The sequence below is a fragment of the Scyliorhinus canicula genome, chromosome 11 (assembly GCF_902713615.1).
Source record: "Scyliorhinus canicula chromosome 11, sScyCan1.1, whole genome shotgun sequence".
In the NCBI taxonomy this organism is placed as follows: Eukaryota; Metazoa; Chordata; class Chondrichthyes; order Carcharhiniformes; family Scyliorhinidae; genus Scyliorhinus; species Scyliorhinus canicula.
The window spans coordinates 114,153,054-114,177,732 of record NC_052156.1 but is presented as its reverse complement, the minus strand read 5'-3'; the positions used below and the strand labels follow the sequence as shown (position 1 = coordinate 114,177,732).

The 24,679-nt window shown below is 43.1% G+C and overlaps 1 protein-coding gene across 2 annotated transcripts in view; it reads right to left on the bottom strand.

Annotated features, from left to right (window-relative positions):
- Positions 1 to 24,679, bottom strand: part of LOC119973662 (serine/threonine-protein kinase 33-like) — a 176,906-nt gene that overhangs the window by 11,606 nt on the left and 140,621 nt on the right. For both annotated transcript variants that reach the window (XM_038812045.1, XM_038812044.1), the window contains 6 exons: positions 18,561 to 18,674; positions 16,041 to 16,145; positions 7,653 to 7,791; positions 3,519 to 3,607; positions 1,338 to 1,431; positions 1,160 to 1,235 (listed from right to left, as the gene is read on the bottom strand). In XM_038812045.1, coding sequence (XP_038667973.1) covers positions 1,160 to 1,235; positions 1,338 to 1,431; positions 3,519 to 3,607; positions 7,653 to 7,791; positions 16,041 to 16,145; positions 18,561 to 18,674 — 617 coding nt within the window. The remainder of the gene's footprint in view (positions 1 to 1,159; positions 1,236 to 1,337; positions 1,432 to 3,518; positions 3,608 to 7,652; positions 7,792 to 16,040; positions 16,146 to 18,560; positions 18,675 to 24,679) is intronic.

Genomic DNA, 24,679 nt, shown 5'->3' with positions numbered 1-24,679 from the left:
AATGTGGAGAATATCCTGAGCAACTATCTTCCCTGGGTACGCTAGCTCCAAGAAAGCACATCAGGCAGTGAAATATTGGAAACTTGTTAACTGCCTTTGGCGGCCTCAGGGTTAGGCATGGTATCATCTGCTTCTTGGGTCCTTTGCCCAAAGACAGGTCTGACCCATAAAGCCATGACCTCCACGGCAGTAGGGCAAGAAGACAGGTATGAATCCACCCCCAGATTGAACACATGCTGTTGGCACCAATCAGTTTTCCACCAGCCATCTACCACTCCCTCCCCTGGGATTTCAAGTTCCTGTGGCAACATAAAATTTTAAATGTATGTTTGAGTCCAGAGCTAACAATAGCGATAATCGAGGCTCCAATTTCTTTCCATCACACAGCTGACCAGGAATGTCTCCCACTCTCACTATCTGCCATCTACGCGTCCTGGAAAGATTTACAAGTTGATTCTCAACCTGTTTAGTCGCGTTACAAACACACCTTCGTTGGCCAACAAGTCCTGGAGTGGGACTTGAATCCGGAGCTTCTGGCTCAGAGGAAGGGACTCCTTTGAAGATCTGCCTGGCAGGAATTCTTATGGTGCAAAGTGCTGCTGATGATGGACCAGCGAATGCCATTTTTAATCATTTATGCCGCCCCCTCTTTGGCTTGTGAAAAGTTTTGTTCGATAGCTGCCCAGGAATTAAAAGCCCCTGGACAGCGATTGACAACAATGGCAATCACAAAGCATTGATTATTACATGGATATTTCCAGCACGGACACAGGTTAACAGATCCATGCCAGTGTTTAGGTGCCTCCTCCCAATGTATCTTGTCTAACCCCATCAGTGTTCCTTTTTCCCTCATGTACTTTTCTTCCTTTCTCTTAATTGCACTTGTTTTTATCTGAAATACTTCCTAAGGTAGCAAGTTCCTGGTTCACAACTGTCGAGTAAAGAAATTTCTCCTGAATACCTTATTGGATTTATTGATTATGATCTTTAGTTTTGGACTTGTGCGTGAGTGGAAACATTGTCTCTACTTCTACCCTATAACCCAGAATGTGATTTGTTGGATTGTTTCTATTAATGCACAAGTTAACGGCTTCACATAAATTTTCATTGGTAGCAAAACAGTTAAAAAATCTCAAAAAGCAATGGGTTGCCCACATACAGGATATACATGATGATTCCAATGCTCCAGAGATCACACTGCTTGCTGTAGTCATAGTTATTGATTATCTCCGGGGCTGTTAAATAATGAGAAAAGAATTAGAAATGTAAGTAGGGAAACAAAGCTTCTGGTTTTAAATTTCCAACTCTTAATCTGAGCAAAAGTGCCTGCTGTTTACCCATGTATAACGGTGTACCACACGTGTCCTGTAACATTGATTCGCTGCCAACACCAGCACCATCCTTCAGCACAGACAAGCCAAAGTCTGTCACCTGTGAATGCAAAAGCAGACGTGTGTGAAAGTCTACTTTCAAGCACAGCCTGTTCTCCTTCGCTTCCAAAAGGCCAAGACTCATCCGAGAGTAGGTCACCACCAGCCCCTCTAACACCCGGTCCTGGAATAAAATATCACCAATCACTCTAATATTTCAGCTAACTATCCATTCTTCTTGTGAGCCAGGACATTTATTGTTGGAAGGCTACCCAGCTATTGAACCCCAACCATGCCCTTGTTTGACACGTGCCATACACTTAGTTTCCGGCAAAGGGGAGACAGGGTGTGATTGGATAATGATCAGAATTGAGATACCTGGCTGATTGGGATACCTGGCAGCACGGAGGATCAGTGGTTAGCACTGCTGCCTCACAGCTCCAGGGACCCAGGTTCAATTCCGACCTGAGGTGACTGTGTGCAGTTTGCACTTTCTCCCTGTGTGGGTTTCCTCCGGGTGCTCCGGTTTCCTCCCACAATCCAAAGATGTGGAGGTTAGGTGGATTGGTCATGTTAACGTGCCCCTTCGTGTCCAAAGGTGTGTAGGTTAGGTGAATTGGTCATGCTAAATTGCCCCTTAGTGTCCAAAGATGTTCAGGTTAGGTGGGGTTACGGGGATAGGGCGTGAGAGTGAGTCTATGTGGAGTGTTATTTCGGAGGGTCAGTGCAGACTTCATGGTAGAATGGCCTCCATCTGCACTGTTGGGTTTCTATGATTTGCACAGTTGTCCAGAAAAGCTGTGGCTAAATGTAATGTTTTCACTAACACATGAGGTGACGTGAGCTGACTCAATAAAGATAGTGAATCAATCTGAAATCTTCTGAATGACTCAGGATCATATACCATGGGATACCAAACTGTGAAATTTCCTACAAATATCAATTATTGGGAAACTTCTTTCTGATTGCACTTTGTTTCGACTTGACCAAGACAGTTTTTTATGGTGAAGAGTAAGCTCGCAGCAGATTGATGGGTAGGCATGGATGCCAGTTGAGGTAATGCAGAAGACAATATGCCACTACTCCGTGAATATTTGGACAGGATGGAGGGCTCAGACACTGAAGTGAGAGCCTTGCATTAGGTACATTGGCATTTGACTTTGGCTCCAAGGGCATTTCAACAGGGTTTTGTTCTGTGTCATTCCCCATTGTTTTGCTCAATCATGGGGTATGATTAGACTTTTCTGAAAGCTGGAAATGTCTACAAGAATATGTCCCTCACCTAGCCATACTGTCCCAATGTGTTTATAACATGCTCAATAATGATTTTCTTTGGTGAAGGCCATTGTTCAACCTCTGTTCATCTGATGACTAACTGCTCTTCTGAGAGTGTCAGTAACCAGAGTAGAAGGTTGATTGTGGGACATTTAGAAATAGGTCTTGTTCAAGACTTGGTTTAAATATTCGTCAATACTTCCTCATCGTTGTCCCAGATTATTACAAGAGGCCGAATCGTCCGAGGAGTGACAATCACCATCAAATGGCCACTCCACTCTTTCGTTTGCACCCTAAGGTGGAGCACATACATTTCTGGACAAACTTCCAATCCAGGCTTCTTCAGAAACGAGCAGCATACCTGTTCAGAGAGCCCTTCTTTACAGTGCAGGATTGTCAAGGGCAGCCATGCCATGGCACTAGTTGCCACATTGCAGTAAGTGGTGAGTATAAAGGCCCCAAAGCCACTTTGTGAAGCTATGCAGTGAGGGAGTAGGGTGGCAGGTAGGTTGGTGAGGGTGTAATGGCGTAGGTGGGTCAGGAGAGTGGTCAGGGTTGAGGTGGGGGTGGGGAGGTTTACAGTAGTATAGTTACCCAGAAGTTAGAACTGGTTTTACTCCTCGTAATGTTTCCTGGGTAACAATTCTGGTGAATGAGTCAGAACCATCCAAAGTGTCCGACTTTAACTCAGAATTTGCAGACCCTCAGAGGGTTCCAGACGCAGAGGAACTGCCCATGGGAAATCCATATTTCCCAGACATGTATTCCAAGCCATTGATTGGAAGTTCTGCGCCAATATGAAGTCCAATCGGTACACAAACTATTGATTCCAGTGTATTAAATTGTACACAGATTGATAAGAGAGAAACTTACTTTGATATTTAGTTTTAATTCATTGTCATCTGTATTGTTATTACTTTTCACCAGGATATTTTCCAGCTTCAAATCCCTGTGAATAATATCTAAACAAAAAGAGAATATTAAAAAATATTTTTTAATATTGCGAGTAGCGTAGATCCAAAATAACGTTCCCAGCTTTATGTCAGCACGACGATGTCCAATCATTTAGAGCAGGGTATACTGGTTGGGACCCAAGAACAGGGGGCCTATTCCCTTCCAGGACACTTTATCCTGCTTTCTCTGCCCAATGCTCAGATACTCTTAGACAGGCACAAGGACAGCAGTAAATTGAAGGGGTGTAGGTTAGGTTGATCTTAGATGAAGATAAATGGTCGGCATAACATTGTGGGCTGAAGGGCCTGTACTGTGCTGTACTGTTCTATGTTCTATGTACTCAACTCTACGTTCACTTGTGATGGCTTTGCTGGTTAAAAGACAATGTAATCCCAGAAGGCAGTCCCCATTTCCCCCCCCCCCCCCCCCCAACTTCCCTCCCCACCTCCACAACTGCTCTCTTCCCACTGAATGACTACCCCACACACACACCAGAGATTTAATTAATCGCATGATAAGTTTCCACTAAATGATGCTCACTCTGGGCTTCCAAAACAACTTGGCATTTTAAGCTTTTTTTTAATGCAGGGCACTAATGGACATGTTTTATTTGCTGTGGGAAATTCTTTTTCAATTAACTGAGAAACTGACTATTGTACACCAATGTAACCAACAAATGCAAAAGTCTTTTTCAAGTCATTTTCAGTTATTTAAAATCCGGTTACTCACAGTTGGTTATCTGGGCACATTATGCTTAAAAGGCTTGTTCTCTGTGATATGTGATTAAATATTGGGAAGACTGAAACCACTGTTTTGGTCGTCCCTCCAACCTGAGTTTCCTAGCAACTGATTAAATGTCAATTTCCACCTCTGTAAAATTACCCAAATCTGGTTCAGCTCTCCCTTTGCTGAAACCCTCAATCATGCCCTTATTACTGCGACACTGCACACTCCTGACTGGTCTCCCACGTTCTACTCTCTGTAAACTTGAGGTTGTCTAAAACCTGTATCCTATCTTTGGATTTTAAAAAAATTCTCAGCCTCGTTTCCAAGTCCCGGGACAAACTTGCTTGCCCTTCCCTCCCTATCTCTGTGATCTCCTCCTGTCCCACTACCTGCCAAAAAATTTGTGCTAATCTAATTCTGGCCCCTTGGGCATTCCTGATTTTAATTGTCCCACTGTTGGTAGTTATGCCTTAGGTCACCTAGGCCCCAAACACTGGAATAATTCCTCCATTTCTCTACCACTCTTTTCTCCTTTAAGATGCTTCTTAAAAACTAACCCTATGGCCACGACCTAATGATCTTGTGATATGGCTTCATTTTTTTCGCATTGGAACATTCCAGTGAGATGCCTTCATGCAGCACGGTAGCACAGTGGTTAGCACTGTTGCTTCACAGCACCAGGCTTGGGTCACTGTCTGTGCAGAGTCTGCACGTTCTCCCCGTGTCTGCGTGGGTTTCCTCTGGATGCCCCGGTTTCATCCCACAAGTCCCAAAAGACGTGCTTGTTAGGTGAATTGGACATTCTGAATTCTCCCTCCGTGTACCCGAACAGGCGCTGGAGTGTGACGACTAGGAGATTTTCATAGTAACTTCATTGCAGTGTTAATGTAAGCCTATTTGTGACACTAATAAAGATTATTATTATGCTTGATTACATTAAATGTGCTAGATATATATAAGTTGATGCAGATAAATAGATTTTTAGTTGTATTAATAAAGCCTCACTAGGGGAGCACTATTTAAGCATAACACAGATTGCTTTTAATTGCAATTTTTAATAAATTTACATTCATAGATGTTGCCCAATTGTGCTGGCTCATGGAACATTTTATCTTTTTGGCAATATGCAAATTGATTCAACAGAGCAAAAGGAAAACACTTGTGAAAGCTGGAGCAGTTTGTAACCACATCAGCGATTGCACCCAAAGCGGTAACTCTTGACCTGTTTCTTTTGCACGTTCCGTCACGTACTTCTCGACCCTTTCATTAGGCCAGAAGGTTTGTACTTTATTTAGGTGGGGTCAGAATGAAGAATTGAGCTGCTTTATTTCTCAAGTGCCAAGTGAACACTTGGAGCAACAGTTGCAAGTGGATTCGCTTAATTGAATCACGCAATTTCTTTAGAATAATAATACAAAGTAATTAATGATCACCTTGGTCTAGCACACAATGGGTGTGATGTACTCATTGATTATGAGGCATTATAATGAATTACTTATTGTTTTTGATCTTTGGTGGAACACGTCAATGCCTCGTCACTCATTTATATTTTAACCACCTTTTGTTTCAGTATTTTTTTAATATCTACTAGCTTGTGTGAACATACTTTGATTTCTGGGCTATGGTGGCACAGTGGTTGTATGACTGGACCAGTTGTCCAGAGAGGTCGGCAACTAATCTTGAGGGGAGTTCAAATCCCAATAATGCAATTAAGGAATTTAAATTCACTTAATTACATAAATAAGGCTAGTATCCCTTATGGTGGCCACAAAACCACTGATTTGTCATTTAAAAAAAAACTGTTTCACCAATATCCTTTAAAGAGGGAATGCTGTCTGTACTCCAGTTAGGTATAATTGTGACTCCAGACCATCAACACCGTGGTTAACACTTAACTGAGATGGCTGAGCAAGCCGCTCACTTGTGTCAAAATGATTATGAAAATCCATAGTCCAAGTGATCTTCAGTGGTTCAATGATCGCCACCAATTAAAGATGGGTAATAAATGCTAGCCTTGCCAACAACACACATCTCTCGTGAATTAATTTAAAAAAATAACAGCCTAACATTTAACTGCAGCAGTTTCCAAATTAGTTTTGTGGAATATTAATGTTTCTGAAGTCTCTAAATGTGATCATGCACAAATCCTATAATTGAACATGAAATCTGTTAGTGTAGGCAACTTGAAATATATGCAAATTGGATTTATTTAAACATAATAGCAGTTTATGTAGTCCTTACAACGTGGCCCACGAAGGTGAAATGTTTTTCCTCACCTGATCTCAACTGTCATACGTACTGGATTAGTCCTTTGATGTGGTTAACATCTCATTCCAAACAACAGAACCTTCAAATTGTCAGTTTAGATTATATACTCAGTCCAGAGTGGGGCTTTGGGCTTGGGCAATCGTACTAGAACTGAACCAAACTTGATTGAGTAGGGCAGTAGTTGGATTTATAACTTAATGCATGGTTTCACAAGGCTCCACAATCCCTACAAAATGTTCCTTTGTATTGTTCCTCTCTTGTCTCATGCTAGAATGACAACCAAACGTGTGGGATAAGCCTTAATACCTGAGCCCCTGAATTTAGGAAATGAAGGGGTGCTTATAAGTTGACTGAAGGAGTTAGTGGGGTAGATAGAGAGACATTAGTTTAACTGGCGGGGTATCCAGAATAAGAGCAGCAATAACCTTACAATTGGAGCCAAACTGTTCAAGGATGATGTCAGGAAGCACTTCATCACAGAAGTGTCTGGCTGTCTCGCCCTTAAAAAGCCACTGAGGGCCAGTGGAAATTTCAGAAGGGGGTGGGGGGGGGGGGGTAGATTTTTATTAGGTATTAAGGACAATGGAAGAGGGTGATAAATGGAGGTGAGATGCAGGGCAGCCATGAACTGGCTTGATGGGATGAATGGCCAACTCCTATTCCTAGTTTCCTGTTTCAAGGATATGTTGAAAATATTAGATGTGCCATCATGTAGTTACAAATAACTGTTTTCTTAGCTTGGTCACAATATAGTTGCAAATAATTTTTCTGTTAGAAGTGCACAATGCAGTTACCAATAGTTTTTGTCCCAAAGTAAGTTGGAAATTGTTGTGATGTAAATATTGCTGATTCAGGATAACATGCTGTAAGCTGACATGTGGTTTAATTGTAGCATTTTCCAATTTAATATTTCTAGAGAGGAAACAAATGATGTGCTTAGGGTTGACCAGCAGGCAGATGGCCACAGCAAATGCAAATAGAACATATAGAATTACAGACGACTATTGGTAAGTGTTATTTACAATGCTATAACTATTAAGGTTGTACAGAGCATCTTACCATTTTTGTGGAGGTAAAAGATGGCACTCGCCAAGCTGGAAATAATGTGTTTGGTTTCTGACTCACTCAAATGGCCTTTCTCTTCCAGAATTCCCTTCAGCTCCCCAAGTTCACAAAATTCAATGACAAGGTAGACTTTCTAAATCAGAAAGGAGAAATGGAGCAGAGTAGAGTGTCATTCGGTTAATGATTGTACTTATTCAGTAGCTAACATCACATCAACCAGTGAAGTCCCATCAATAAATGGGACAAAAAGGTAAATTACTTTTTTAAATAATAAAAACAGGAAATGCTGGAAAATTACAGGTCTGGGAGCATTTTACATTCATCTGGACTTAACATCCCGGTTTTCTCCCACAAGTCCCGAAAGGCGTGCTGTTAGGTAATTTGGATATCCTGTATTCTCCCTCGGTGTACCCGAACAGGCACCGGAATGTGGCACCAGGGGCTTTTCACAATCATTTAATTGCAGTGTTAATGTAAGCCTACTTGTGACAATAAAGATTATTATATTATTATTATATTATAACATTCAGTTCAACAACTTGAAATCATGAGCTCTGTCCTCCGTTTTGATTTCTTCCACCCCCAGCCCCAAGATTCACTTTGTAACTTGTTCTCATGTTTTGTTTTCAGAAAATGCTGACCCTTGTTCTGCTAATAACACATTCCGCCGTCTGACCTTTATGCCACTACTAACACCTGCCTTCTCTTTAACAATGGATGAAACCAGCCACATTGCACCAGGAATGTAGCACGGCGCAACGCGACCCTTAGATGCTGGGAGATCCTACTTCTGGCATCTATCTGGCTCACCAGGTATCATTGTCTAACGTGATCTCATGAGACAGCAAGTCTCACTCTAATATGCGTTCCCAAGATCTAACCATGGCATGGGATCTAACCCCCTCGCCTTGGATACCTTGGGCGAGTGCTGTTCAGTGATGGTCTCCACCAACGGCGACCTGACAGAACAGAACTCATGGGGGTTTCCCGGGAGCATGCTCTTTGGGAAGGGTGGTACCCTGGCACTGCTGGTGCCACCTGGGTGCCAGCCTGACACTGCAATGGTGCCCAGGTGGCACTGCCAGGTTGTGCTGTGGTGAGCGGGCCAGGGGGCGCCTTGCCCAGTGTGGGGGGTGAGGCCAAGTGACCCCCCCCCTTATAATGAGTTGGGGCTATGGTTGGGGGGGGGGGGGGGGTTGGGGATTATACCATGGGTTGAAAAGATCAGGATGCCATTTTTCTCTTGCTGCACTGGGGAGTTCCAGCGAGCAGAGCTCCTCAGTGCAGTAAATGCGGCCTCGTCAGGGAGTTCCCCCGCTAAGGCTCTGATATGCACGGATGGGTGTTAGACAGTGGGGTGCTTCTCGGTATGTTACTTGACTCTGTGTCCAAATCATTCCCAATTGATAAAATCACATGAAAGAATATAATTCGTCCTTGTTTGAGCTTGGACGTGGAACTTGAGGGGAGAACTGTCAGGTGACACCCACTTGATTCTCTATTGATTAATTTAAATGGCATGGCAGGAAGACTAAATGGGACAGGTCTGGCACAACTTTGTCTATGCGTGTTCCATCCACATCCTTGCACCTTCTATTCAGGACTCTTTCATTTCATCTGCAGGTGATTGCAGCAGTTAGGTTTATAAAGCTCTGTGATTTAAACTTAACTTTGTTGGAGCCAATTCATGGGCCTAAAACAGGAGCAAATGTAATCAATACAGGAGTGTAGAGGCCAGTGTCTAATTGCCACATAAGTTGGGGCTGCTGCTAAATTGGTTGAAGGCTTTTTTTCCAACAGTGCAGGTGGGCAACTAAAATGAGCGCGGGGCTCATTTTAGTATCAAAACAAGGCTCCAAGCATGCATCTGAGACCAAGAGAGAGAGTCGAGGTGGTCATAAGAACAAAGAAAAGTACAGCACAGGATCAGGCCCTTCGGCCCGCCAAGCCTGTGCCGACCATGCTGCCCGTCTAAACTAAAATCTTCTGCACTTCCGGGGTCTGTATCCCTCTATTCTCATCCTATTCATGTATTTGTCACGATGTCCCTTAAACATCACTATTGTCCCTGCTCCCACCACCACCTCCGGCAGCGAGTCCAGGCACCCACTACCCTCTGTGTAAAGAAACTTGCCTCATACATCTCCTCTAAACCTAGCCCCTTGCACCTTAGACCTCTGCCCCCTAGTAATTGACCCCTCTACCCTGGGAAAAAGCCTCTGACTATCCACTCTGTCTATGCCCCTCATAATTTTGTAGACCTCTATCAGGTCGCCCCCCAACCTCCGTCGTTCCAGTGAGAACAAACCAAGTTTATTTAACCCCTCCTCATAGCTAATGCCCTCCATACCAGGCAACATCCTGGTAAATCTCTTCTGCACCCTCTCTAAAGCCTCCACATCCTTCTGGTAGTGTGGCGACCAGAATTGAACACTATACTCTAAGTGTGGCCTAACTAAGGTTCTATACAGCTGCAACATGACTTGTCAATTTTTATACTCAATGCCCTGGCCAATGAAGGCAAGCATGCCATATGCCTTCTTGACTACCTTCTCCACCTGTGTTGCTCCTTTCACTGACATGTGAACCTGTCCACCTAGATCTCGCTGACTGTCAATACTCTTGAGGGTTCTACCATTCACTGTATATTCCCTACGTGCATTAGACCTTCCAAACTGATGGTCAACCCACCCATTCCCCTCCAAAGGCAGGAGCTGGAGATTCTGCTTGCCATGGGCTGACAGCTGCCAGGGATGCACTGGAAAGATCACTGGTGTCAGCTGTCTCATGCTGATGAGGTGTCTTCTTACTGATCCCACAGACTCCGGCAGTACTGGAAGGCTCCGAATGATGGAACAATGGTATGGATTGCGAGCTGCTGATTTTTGGTCCCATTCTTCCTGTTACACTCATATTTCACTCATAGTAATTAACGGTTATTGTGACTGATTTAGTTCTCTCTTTATAAGTTATGGTATAAACAAGGGCAGAGAATTCCAAAAGTGTAGCTTCAGATATTCGGAGGTCACAGCTTTCAGGAATTGCAGTAAAAACTGTGATCACAGATGCCCTCGGCTTCTACCCGAATAACACTGAGAATTACGTCAGCTTTTGTTTTAATAAAAAGTAGTTTGGAGAAACAATTGATTTGAAAAAAGTGAAATCAAGCAAGTAATAAATAGAACTGCTTTATATACACATGATGGGAGGACTACTGTGGAAATTCAGAGAAAGACTGGGGGAGCAGGCATTTCATCTTTCAAAGGGTGGTACAAGACAGCCCAGAATGGAGTGCAGGGCTACGTGACTTTGAACCACAAGCTACTCAGATTGTGGGAAATACAGTGCTCTTATTTAAGAAGACGGATGGGTTTGTGTCAATGTTTAATCATGTTTTGTAATAGTGCCCTGCATTAAGCCCATTAGAGTAAGTGGTTCCATTTTGGAACAATGCTCAGATTTTAAACGAAGTGATTTGTTTTCTTGCCTATTAGATAGTTTTGCAATTTATTCTCACTGGGAGTTAAGTAACCCTTGCATTCATCTCCCAGACTGGAACTTCTATTTTACCGAGGAATGATGCAGGAAGTTTATTTGAAATGGTAAAAAATCATCTCCAGTTATTATCTTAAGCAAGGTTAAAATTATTCTTGGAAGCATGGAAGGTAAACAGGGAGAGGAGTCGGTCACGTAACACCTGAAGCCTGTTCATTCAGTGAGGTCATGGTCGATCTGTGGCCTAGCTTCATATACCTGTCTTTGCCCCATATTCCTTAAGGGCTTTGCTTAACAGAAATTTATAAATTGAAGATTTAAAATTGACAATTGACTCAGAATCAAATCAACAATTGCGGAAAGAGACTATTCAACTTCTACCAGCAATACAGGCAGAAGTGGCTTCAATCCTGAAAGTTCTGGCTCCAACCTTTAGATTATGCTGCCTAGTCCTAGATTCCCCTACCAGTGGAAATAGTTTCTCCATCTGTTCCCTGAAACCCTTGAACAAATCACCCCTTAACCTTCTAAATTCCGGAGAATGCAATCCTAATTCGTGCAATCTCGCCTCATTATTTGACCCTTGATGTCGAAGTATCATTTGATTAAATCAACGCTTCCTGGGCCATTATATACTTCCTGAGGTATGGTGAGCAGAGATAAATGCTGTTCTCCACTTGGGGTCTAACCTGTTTTTGTATGCCAGTAGCTTGACTATTACTTTCTTGTGTTCTTATCATCTTGATATAAATCTCAGCTAGCATTCCATTAGCTTTTTTGATTATTCTTTATACCTGTTCATTATATTTTATTTAATCTAATCATGGAACATTAAGTCTCATTCACTGACTCTAGCTTTTTCAACATTTAGAAAATATTCTGAGCTTTTTTTAGATCCAAAGTTGATGTCTTCACACTTGCCTACATTGAAATCCATTTACCAATGTTGCCCATTCACTTAATCTATCAATATTTCTTTGTAATTTTAAGCTTCCATCTACACTGTCTGCAATGCGGCCTTATCTTTGTGTCATCAACAAAACTGAATATATGGCTCTCTATCTCATCGCAATAGTCAGTAAAGTGAATTTGCTGAGGCCTCGATTCGAATCCCCATGAGAAGCCTTGGAAAAGAAGGGGTGCATCTATTGACGTTACAACACTAGGGGCAGCACTTCCCGTCCGCACATGCACACTCCACAGTTGGACAAATCAACTGATTGGTAAGTAACAGGGTTTCAGTGCTGTTTAAAACCAGCCATTTATATTCTCAGCACCAAAATCCATAAATAAGTGATATTTTCAGCATTTAGCGCAAAGCAACCACATACGTCTAAAATTCTCCCTCGAGATCTATCATTTAATTGATTATTATGTAACATTGAGATGTGTGAAGTAAATAAACTGGATTTCTCTAAAGAAGGATAGAATTGAGACACTGGGATGCAGTATTAAACATTTGTACAACAAACTAGATTTCACTTTGGGGTGAAGTAGAGCGAGGTGGTGGGGGAGACGGAGTTTTATTTGTGTGATTTTAGAAAAAGCCTGTCACTTTTTTGTGATTTTCCCTGGATTGGCCAATTAATGGCCAGTGGATGGGCCCACCATCTAATTAAGGACAGTGAGTAGGATCTTTAAATTGGAGGATAAATTGGCCAATCCTAGTCATCCTCCAGTTTGGAAGAAGCAAGAAAATGCTTTTGAGGGTAAGTGGTAGAGCGTGCAGTCCAACACCCTCTCGAATTTTTTAACTTTAACAAAAAGATGTCTTCAATATCTGGACCATCATTTGTTGGGGGTGGGGGAAACTTTCCACTGGCTGGCCAGAGGTTACAGCTGAAGCCAGGCAGACAGAGTGGACCACTAAGCCTGTCAGGAGCATCAAGCCCTTGGTCTGCGACTGGGAGGCCACCTCCAGGCAACAGGCCTGTTATCCCAAAACTCCAGAGACCTGGATGCCAACTGAAAAATTCCAGTCAGTCTCCAATTACAGGGCCTAATTGTGCAGATGTCTGTGTATAAGTCAGCTTTTGAAGTTTTGAAAAATCTCTACAAGGAGTTGATTTGTACAGCAAGTAGAAAACAGAATGGCCAGTGTGGGTGATCACCATTTTGAAATGTCATTGTGGGTCTGTTTTATACTCCTGTGCAATATTGCAACACCATCTGTATCACTTTCTTAATACCCTTTACACATGGTTATATGGTGACCAGTGAGTAAAACATTTACTTGTGCAGTGAAAATTTGAGGCTGAAAATAATGACAGTGTAGCATGTCATGTCTGAAAAAGAGTTGACTATGTCAAGTATATGCAAAAATAAAACATTTTGGGAGGGCAAGAAATAGTGTTGTCTTACATGCCAGCTCCACTTATACACCTGGATTTACGGTAAGCTGAATTGGCTGCCCACTGCTTGTGAGCCGTTAGTCCTGTCCATACTACCACCCCTGCGCACTACCCCACTCCCCACCCTGCACTCGCCATTCGCATATTTGGGAATGGAGCCCACAAACCAGTATGCAGACCGGCACCTGCACATTACGTACCCACCTTCGTGTCTGTCCCCCATGGGGCCTAAACATTCAGCCCAATAACAGGTCCCAAATGTCATGTTCTTCAAGAAGAAAGCAAAGAATTCTGTTGCTCTATTAATAATGTTGGTGAACCACAAGCCTTCCCTTATATCGATCAAATGACCACACAGCCAGTTAGTTAGTTCAAAAGATGGTTTATTTACATACACAAGAGTTATCTCGACATGCAAACACAATATCTACTACGAGTTAAACTACACCTATTAGCTACAATAATCTATACTTCACTTCAGGGCGGCCGGCACTGTGCAAATGGATAAGGCCTTTATCTGGATTATACTTCGCTGGTTCGAAGAAATTGGCTCTGTTTCTGCTGGGCTCATCTGTCAGGTAGTGATCGTTGGTCTTGAATTTGTCTGGCTGTTCCTGCTACGATTGGGTTGGTACAGGCCGGATCCAAAAGAGACAGAACACATGGCTGTGCTCTCTTTTATCCCTCTGGGATTTCGCGCTCTTTGGGGCGGTCCTTAACCTTGGACCCAATAGTTCGACAGGGCTCTGATCACTGTCTTCGATTTCGGCCAATAAAGGGGCGGGTGCCTTGGTGGCTGGGCGGGTCCTTAGCGGTCATTGACCTTGGCAGTTGGGCTTTCTGAGTAAAGGGAGTGGCGCCGATCAGTCTGTGGCTGTACTGGTTGCTTGATTGGAGTTCCATTGTCCTGGGAAAATGGGCCATTGAAATGCAAATAAGCAGGGGTTTCGATCAGGCCTGGTTACCTGTGTTTCAGATACACATCGGCTCTGTATCTGTCTGAGTCCTGGGTTGGCCATAATTCCCATGGTCCTTTGCAGGTGGCCATCTTAGATGGCAAGATTCCCACTCCCATTATTATCTCTGCCTTAAATGAGGGTGTGTGTACTTTGAGTGAAACAAGTATCAGTCTCGAATGCTGTGTTTTCCAAGGGAAGACAGCCTACAGATGCCACTCATAGGGAGCAATCCTAATCTTGTAAAAGGAGCAAGATATTGAATCAACCATCATCCACAGTAGAAAGGAAAGCCAGGCAAGTTGTATAATGAGCGGCCAGCCTAACATTGCCCATTCTACATCACTGAAAGTTAAAGTTTGCCCATCAGAGTGCCCCCTTTGAAGAGGGGGCACAAGGGCTACTCTGGGAACCATAGCCCATTAACAATAATCTGCATCAGAGCAGGAGGGAAGAAAAAGAGAGAAAACTGAAGTGAAATAAATAACTTGGTTTTAGATTTAGAAATACAAACACAATAAAAAGGTAATTTCCAGAACATGGACTCCAGGGTTGTTTTCCTTAGAATAGCGGAGGCTAAGGGGTGACTTAATTGAGGTGCAAAAAATTATGATGGGCCTGGATAGGGTAGACAGGAAAGACTTGTTTCCCCTGTCTGAGGCATCACTTAACATTGGGCATAGATGTAAGATGATTGGTAGAAGGATTAGAGGGGACATGAGGAAAAACTGTCTGGAATTCACTGCCTAAGTTGATGGTTGAGGCTGAAATGTTCAACTCATTTTTCAAAAGGTACCTGGGTCTGCATCTGAAGTGCGAGAAGCTGCAAGGTTATGGATCAGCTGCTGGAAAGTGGGATTAAAACGAGCGGCTGGTTTCCTTTCTTCCCTCTTTTTGACCAGTGCACACCTGATGGGCTGAATGGCCCCTTTCAGCACCATAACCTTTCTCTGATTCTCTTCCACAAAAAGCTGTTGAGGCTGAAAGTTTTGAAGCTGAGATTGATCGATTTTTATTTGGCCGTATATAAAAGGTTATAGAATCAAGGTGGGCGATGGAGCTAAAGAACAGATCAGTAATGATCTAACTGAATGGTAGACTAGGCTCAAGGGGCTGGTTTAGCACACTGGGCTAAAGAGCTGGCTTTTAAAGCAGTCCTAGGCAGGCCAGCAGCACGGTTCAATTCCTGTACCAGCCTCCCCGAACAGGCGCCGGAATGTGGCTTTTCACAGTGTCTTCATTTGAAGCCTACTTGTGACAATAAGCGATTTTCATTTCATTTTTTTTTTCATTTCAGGAGCTGGAAGCCCTCCTGTTCCAATGATCCTAAACGATGTAAGTTGCTGCCCTGAGAGACGTAATGAGGTGCAATATTAAATATAAGTCCTTTCCTCCTTTTAATAATGTGCTCTTAATTGTTACATGCAAATATTTCTGATGGTTTCTCCCAGATTTATGAAAAACAAGTTATTACAATAGATTGGTGCCAATCGAAACAAAACCATTGCTAGAATGTGCTGAAAGGTAGCATACACTGTTCAAAGTTTGCTTTCCTAATTTCTTAGCTGGAAACCCAGTACCTTTGTAGTCTCATAAACTTCCTCCAGCTTAATAATATGTTCATGGTTCACCATCTTCAAGATGGCAATCTCCCTCTCCAGCATTTTAACAGCTTGGCTTCCAGCCTGAAACAAGAAGTCAGGAGTCCCAGTCAAACCTCCAGAACAGATAGCATAGCAAACAGTTTAAATACAACACTTGATAAAGGCATTTTTCTTTTCTGGTTTGAATTAATCAGGCGATGATGCGAGGTGCATTGCCGTTGGTCTTCGGATCCCTCGGTGTAACAGTAACCTCTCCTCCTGAATGCTATCTATTGACCCCTGCTGGAAGTACCATGTATTGCTGCTAGGTGTGCAGATCATACTGTTATTATAATGATACTTTTGGCTTATTTGCCAGGCAAAACATAAGGCACCAATCACTCATAAGGGATTTGGTAAACATGTGGGTCCATTTATTAAGACTAGGCACATGATAACAGTTACACACTGGTAGAAATCTTGAAGACATCAAAGTTTTGTGTGCTCGGCTCAAAACAAAAGTGAAACGAAGACTGGATCACATGACATTTCCCTTTGAGTGATGCTATGCTGCTATCCCTTAAGAGGTACGTTACAACACAGATCTTTGACTGCTTGACTGTTTTTTTTGTTCATTCATGGGACATGGGCCCATCCCTAATTGCCTTTGAGGAGGAAGTTAAGAGTCAATATTGCTGTGGGATTGGAGTCACCTGTAGGCTAGACCAGGTAAGGAAGGCAGATTTCCCTCCCTAAAGGACATTAGTGAGCAAGATCGGTTTTTCCAACGATCGACAATGCTTTCATGGTCATCATTTCACTTTCAATTCCATTTTTATTGAATTCAAATTTCACCATCTGCAGTGGCAGTATTTGAACCTGGGTCCCGCGAGCTTTACTCTGGGTCTCTGGATGACTAGTGCTGTGACAGTACCACTACGTCACTGCATAACCATAACTCACTGACACCCAGCATTGAGATTGACACTTAAATAATGGGCACTTGGATGAGGTGTCAGAGGGCAACTGGATCACACGGAATCATAAGGGCTGCATCTGTGTGTGGTGGTATGGATATGAGCACTGCCATTGGTGCAGAGAACTGGCTTCCCATTGGCTCTGGCTGGTCATGTGCTCTCGTCCGATTAGTTGGGCCTAGTCAGGTGACTGCTCTCCAATTGGTCGAGAGGCAAGTAGGCCCCGCCTCCGAGGTGGGGTATAAGTACCCAGAGTTCCCGGCGGTCGGCCATTTCTCTAACAACTAGCTGATTAAAGCCACAGTTGGATCCTAAATGTGTCTTGAGTCGAATTGATGGTACATCACTCTGATTTTCCAACACAATGTGCTGACAGGGAAGGACTCCGATGATCTCCCCTGAAATATGTGAAATGTTTTCTGAGAAACAGTGAAATGTTAAATAGCCAGTAAATGTACAGGCTTTTTTGTTGCCCCACAATGTGCAAGGACTGAAGGTGGCAATGGTGATTGTGGGGCATGACAGTTTGGTAGCGGTGACAGCAAAATAAACAAATGCTAAATACCTTGAGCAATTTCAACAAAATCAAGTTGCATTCCTATGTAGGAACATACAGGAAAAGGCCAGCTAGGGGCACATCCCAAAAACAAATACCTCTCAATCACCTATATGCTCAAATATTCATTGAATTCTCTTCTGTGTTATCTAACTCACTGACTAATCCATCCCACATGCTCACCATACAGTAATTAAATATTCCACTACAGAGATTTGAATACGCCACTCAGAATTTGGGCTGTCAGCATTGTTCGCAAAGCCAGTATTTATGGGCCCATCCCTGGAATGATGCTCCAGTGAAATACTGAGGGAGTGTCCATAGACATCTTTCTTCCAATTCTTCCCCATGTCCCTCTTCCAACCACTGGGTCTAACAAGCATCTGCCCTATGCCCATTGCTCCAGCAGAACAATTGACAGCAGAGGCTGGGGTTTCCCTCATTCGCATGTCTTCAACAAGCCATGGCCCAGATATGAATAGTTGCTGTTTTTCTTCTGTGACAACTTGCAATACAGGAGCCAAGAGCAACAGTCTAGTACATTCATAGCAACCTAAATTCTCTTTGAACTTCTCTTTAGATTATTCGGAGGAGGAAGACTTTGATTCTAACATCAACCTCCAGGCCACATCCTCAACCATTCCTCTATACTGCAGGCAACCTGACCCAATCAGGGCGGCACAGTTTAATGAGCTGTGAAACATGTGAATAAGCCAGGTTCCTTTAGAAAGCACATTACCAGGGCAGCACGGTGGCACAGTGGTTAGCATTGCTGCCTACGGTGCTGAGGACCCGGGTTTGAATCCCGGCCCTGGGTCACTGTTTGTGTGGAGTTTGCACATTCTCCCCGTGTCTGCGTGGGTTTCGCCCCCACAACCCAAAGATGTGCAGGTTAGGTGAATTGACCACGCTAAATTGCCCCTTAATTGGAAAAAATAATTGGGTACTCTAAATTTATATATATAAAAAAAGAAAGCACATTACCTTTTCCTTGTTCAGTTTCTTGATGGCCCACGTTCTGTCTGTGGAGATGTGTGTAGCATGAACCACAACACCAAAGCTACCTTTCCCCAGCTCTCGTCCAATCTTGTAGTATAGCTAAAAAATAATTGAAAGAGTCATTGTAACTAACCATTCGGCAATGCAACCATGCTTTAAAAAGAAAACCCAAATAGCACCATAGCAATGAAGGCCCAATGTAACCTAAATATCAATTATGATCCAAACAAACATAGAAATATATATATATTCTTAAACATATTGTTCTGTTTTGCAATTCTAATAGGCAAAGTTTAGGAGACAAGGCAGGGTTTAATTACATGATTCTCTGCTGTGTGCTACCGTCTCTGCTGGGGAAAGCATGTTCTTTATGACCAAAATATTATGAAGATTGTATGCATGAAGTCCCAGTTTGGGCTCATGATGGGTGAGACTCATCCCCAGGAATGGGCGTTCATCAAAGAAATCCTGTGGTGAATTTTCTCTTGTTCACTGTGAGTCTCAAGTGATTCTTGGCCCTGTATGGTTGATTGGAAAAACACACATAACTCCCACAGTGCTGAAATTCTATGAGGGATAGTGGGCAAAGAGAGAGTGACATGCTGGTGCACATACTCCCCTCCCCCCTTCACAAGGAAGCAAGCAATCCTGAGAGGACATCTGATTGAGTGGTCACTACATCCAACAGTAAAAAGTGGCAGGAGATCAACGGAAGATTCCATGAAGATGAGAAGTGAGCAAAGCCAAGCGTAATTGGCACTCAAAAGGCAAGGGTAATGGCCGAGGAGGTTAAAGTGTTGTCATGACCCAAAGAAGCTGTTACTTGAACTGTTTAGCTGGATAAATCTGGAGATTTTGAGATGAGTACGTTTGTCAGTAACAACATTAGACTGACTTTCTTTTTATCCTTGCTTTTCATATCAACATCTGACAGGAAGAATATTCTGTAACAGAACTGACCATCTTTATGGATACTAGCACAGTTCATACAGTAGGTACTACATCAAAACCTTGGATTCATATTTTCTATACACAGTAACAATATTTTATTTAGCCTATGTTTCCATCACAAAGCAACTTGTGCGTTGAGACTCTAGAACACAGCTTCATCACACATCACAGGCTCACCTGAGGTTGGAACAGAGGCAGACCTGGCCTGAAAATATAGCTGTGCTGGCTGGTATGCTGGTTTCTTGTGGAGGTGGGTTCAGATGACGGATTAAGCTCATTAGTCACCTAATCAAGGCAAATTAAAGGAGGCCGATTGTGATTTTCCAGTAGGTCTCCTGCACTGGCTTTAGGTGCCCGAAGGCAGGTATTCAGCAGCAGGCTAGAGGGCCAGGCAGACCAAAAGGTCCTCCTTGTTTGCCTGTGTGCTGGAGAAGCCTCTCTATAATGTGTGCCTGGCGACTGTCTATTATTTTTAAGCTTCCTGTACTGTCATGGCTTGTTGTTGACCACCCCTAGCAGGGATCTGCTGTCATGGTGTGTCACACTTGTCTGTCTTGCACACCCTGACACATCCACTACAGCATAGCTGCAACTACTGTGTGATATCTGTCCTCAAACTACGCTTATGTCAACCCTTCTTTTTGCTGGCCTCCTCTTTGTCCTCCAAAAGAGATCTCTGTTGCATTTCAGCTCTGATCAAGTGGCTGTTTTTTTTTTGTGTGTGTGTGATTTTTGTTCTTGCTATTTCAAGTACCCCTTTGTTGGTCTTCTGGTCTATATATAGATTGTTTAACACATATCTTAACATCCATATTTCAACGGCCTCAATTTTCTCCCGAAAATCTTTATTTATCACGTGTTTGAGGTAGACAGAAAAGTGAATAGAATGGAGTATTTTATGAGTTTTGTTTCCTTGTTGCACGTTTTGAGTTTTCCTGTTGTTAGCGGTTTGCACACCGGACAAGAAACCCCAAACAATTTGCAATTTGAGGAAAGGATGCTTTACCCCAGGAGTGATGACACTGACCAGTAGGCATCTTTTATGTCAAAACAAACTTTCATTTAAACTCAGAATTAACAATATTAACATCAACGAAATAGCTTTATAATTAACAGTTAAACAGTTCTTAAATAAGAAGAAAACTTTAACTTATGCCCTACACCTTCACTACATTTATTCCAATCGAGCAATCTGATTACCACTTAGAAATAAAGTTAACAAATCAGGTTTACTCGCTGTTTTCTGTGTAGAGACCTTTTGGAGAGAGCCCCTTTCAAGGTCAGACACAAGACCCTTCTGTTCAACTCAAAAGCCCATGGAAAAACTGCCCAAACCACAGCCAGACCTGGCTCCTCCCATTAATTACATCATCTGTATCTCACTAAGATGTCCCTTGACCTGTTTAGCCAACACTAAACATGACTCCCTCATAAATTATCTATACCAGAGGGAATCTCCTTTTCTATAAATAATATTCCATTGGCCATCTAAATGTAAACAAGTAAATGGTTACAATGAATTAATTCCTCACTTTTACAGCACCTTAATTACGGCTTCAGCAGACACAATACCTGTATGTATTTTAAACCACTTTTAAAATAACATTATTGCCACAAATATAATATATAACAGTTTCTTACATTCATCCTTCATATTTTACTGAAAGATTGGAGTGAGAATCTCTCCATGTTGAAGCCTCCTCTCTCTTGCCATATGTTACAACCTGCTGAATCTTGACAATGCCTGATTGGTCCTCCAGCTTTGAGAGTCCACTCCCCTCCCTCAATAGGACAGAAAATATCTGTGCTAATTAAGGGGCGGCACCCAAATGAGTGATTTGTCATACCTCCTGGGATGGGTTCAGAACCTGGAAACTACCCTGAATTCTGTTTCCCACCCCCAGAAGAAAAATCCAGCCACTCATCAGATCCACAGCTATCACTGCTGTGGTGGCATCAATACAGGTCCACCTTCATCTGAATAACCTAATGAATCATCCATGCAGTAGCCTCTACAGAGTGCAGAGGTTCTAGAATTACCACCAACTCCCTAGAAGCAGGTAACCTGCACTGAGAGATTGTAGAATCCTAGGACCGGGTTTTCTGTCCTCTCCCGCCAGCGGGATCTGCAGGTCCCGCTGAAGCCAACAGGGATTTAAATGGATCACTGCATCTTCCCGTGGGAAAACAGGCCATGGCGGGGTCGGAAAGTGTCAGCGCTAGATCCAAAAGACAAAAAGAGAACGTGTACTGTAGAGTTAAGGGTTAACACCAGAAGCATACGTGATACAGATGTAATAATTATATCAGATCTCATGACTGAGGCATAAGAGATATCTGGAAGGAGAAGAGGCTCCAGCTTCGTTCAGAGGTCCAAATGTGTAAATACTTACTGTAAATGAAGAGTTATGGATTTAAGGGACTATAGACTTGAGCAGCATACTTTGGTAAAATAGCCAGTCTCGAAACCTCTCCTATCAAGACCCCAACCACACAATGGAACACTCAGCCACCCCCCCCCCCCCCCCCCCCCCCCCAAGCAGGTAGCTCATAACGACCACTGAGAGTTGTAGATATCCTAGATCTGAAAATTAAAGGATGCTGGGTATAGACATCAGTGAGCCTACCTTCCAGGTACTGGGAGACCCAGTATATTGTTCTGGTCTCCATGCACACTATGTTAAGGATATTTTGGCCAGGATGGAAAAAAACACCTGAGAAGACCTCCAGACCAGGACCTTAGAGATGAAGATCTCCAGCTCTGGCATTCACAATGCTTAATTGAGGAATTAAAAGCTCCTTGACCCAGAAAGTACACATCTGGGTAGTGCTCTATAAAAAGTAATATGCGTGTATTGGAGAAATTGTAAAGCAGGGCAATAGGATTGACCCCAAGTAGAAAGAACAAACAACAAAGAAAAGTACAGCACAGGAACAGGTCCTTCGTCCCTCCAAGCCTGTGCCGACCATGCTGCCCATCTAAACTAAAATCTTCTACACTTCCAGGGTCCGAAAGAACAAAAAGGAAATGATTTATAAGGAAAAATTAAGAAATCTTAACCTCTACTCTTCAGAAAAAAGTAATGTGAAGGAGCCTTCACCAACATATTCAAAATATGAAATAGATAGATGAAGTCAACCTGGAATCTTATTTAAAAGTAAGATCAAGTTCATATGTTGCCTTATGATGTATTTTCTTTTCTTCCCTTTTCTTTCCATGTACTTAATGATCTGTTGAACTGCTCGCAGAAAAATACTTTTCACTGTACCTCGGTATACGTGACAATAAACAAATCCAATCCAATCCAATATGAACCAAATGAAATGGCTTTGAATTCGTTGGAAGTAAATCTAGAAATTGATTGGGAATAACAACTGTGATTATTATAATGGGCTTGATTCTCTGCTTGGGAGACTGTGTTCTCCTTCCGGAACGGAATCTCTTCTGGTCGCTCCAAAGCAATTCAGTCTCCCTTGCCATGCAAATTTATACATGACTGGGAGCTCCAGGGATTCCGTTCCAAATCCCACTATTGGCCCAGTACTGAATCTGGTTAATGGCACCCTTCTCCGCACAATGCAAATCCTGCAACCCATCCGTTGGTGACAAGTAGGGGCTTCTTCCCCTCCCGCAACCATGGGAATTGCCGAATCACCCCCCCCCCCCCCCCCCACGCCGACAACATTCACACATGAGGGTGACCCGACCCTCCCCAATAACCTAACTTCAATGTTTATAAACATCTTACTATGATTGGCAGCTCCTGACCACGTCATAAGCAGTTAAGTGCTTTCTGCTGAGAAAAAGAGGAAGTGAAAGCACTTAACTCCTAGATGTTTATAAACTTTGAGGTTAGATTCAAAGCCTTGAGGTACTTGATATTCATTGAAGCATGAAGGGAAATTAAAATAAACAATCTAGACAGCTGTCTGGCTGGAAGCTGTTACCTCATACATTGCAGCCAACTAAAAGCTTTTTCTCTTTGAAAGTGAATAGAAGCCTTGCATATCAAAGGACCTGAGGGAGTTTAAGCTTGTGATGTAGTTTTGGATTTCTATGAAGAAACACCCTGCTACATTCTACACCTCTATCTGAAGCAGCAGGTGTAATGGACAGGAGAGTGAAAAAGTTGTGATTTTTCATGGGCCATAATTCCCAGGCTATTGGGATTCTCTTTTCCTGCTGGCAATGCATCCCCACCCTCGAGTTTCCTGGCAGTGGCTACCATGGGAAATCCCATTGACATGCAGCAGGAAGATAGAAATATGCCACGAGCAAATGGTGTGCCACCAAGAAACATGCAGCTGGGTAACCGAAGAATCCAGCCCACTGAGGGATCCATGATGGGGGGGATCCATGATGGGGGGGATCCATGATGGGTAGATTCTCAGATACGAGGGGTCTCTGATGATGGTGGTCTTTAATATGGGGGTTGGGGGGGGGGAGGTCTGATGGTGTGTCTGGTGTGGGTTCTGATGCGGGGGTGTGATGGAGAGGTGAGGGTGGGTTTGATGGGGGGCCTGGGGTTGGCAGGATTTGCATTGTGGCGGGGAGGAGGCCCTCCGATGAATTAAATATTTACCCCCTTTGGAAAATGCTTGCACCGATCCATGGCTGCGTGAACGCGACCCAGAGGGCCAGAAAATCACACAAGTATGGATAATTGGGTATTCAGGCCATTAATAGGATTCAAATGGGTTCAAATACTTCCTCCTGCTGGCATGGGACATGAACCTCAATGCTGCCACCAGCAGGGGACCGGAGCATCAAAACTATGCTGATCTGTTTTTTTCCTGTGGCTAGATTCTCTGTCACATCGGGAACTCCCCTACTGGGCAATAAATCAGGTCAGGTCAGTTCCATGAAATATATCAGAGACTATACGAGATTGTGAGAGTCTGTACACTAGAAAGTGGAGTTTTAACAGATTGAATGGCCTTTGTTTATCTTCATCTCTTATATTCTTAAAATAAGGCATGAAATCAAATAGAATCTGCTATCTTAGAAGACCTATGGCTATGGCAAGGTATTCTGTGGAGAGAGATTAGAGCTGTGATGGAGGACTTTGCTGCTCCAGATACATATTTTTCTGTTCTCAGACACATCTGAGACACCTATCAGGAGACGCCTACCATTAGTGACCTAAGAAGGA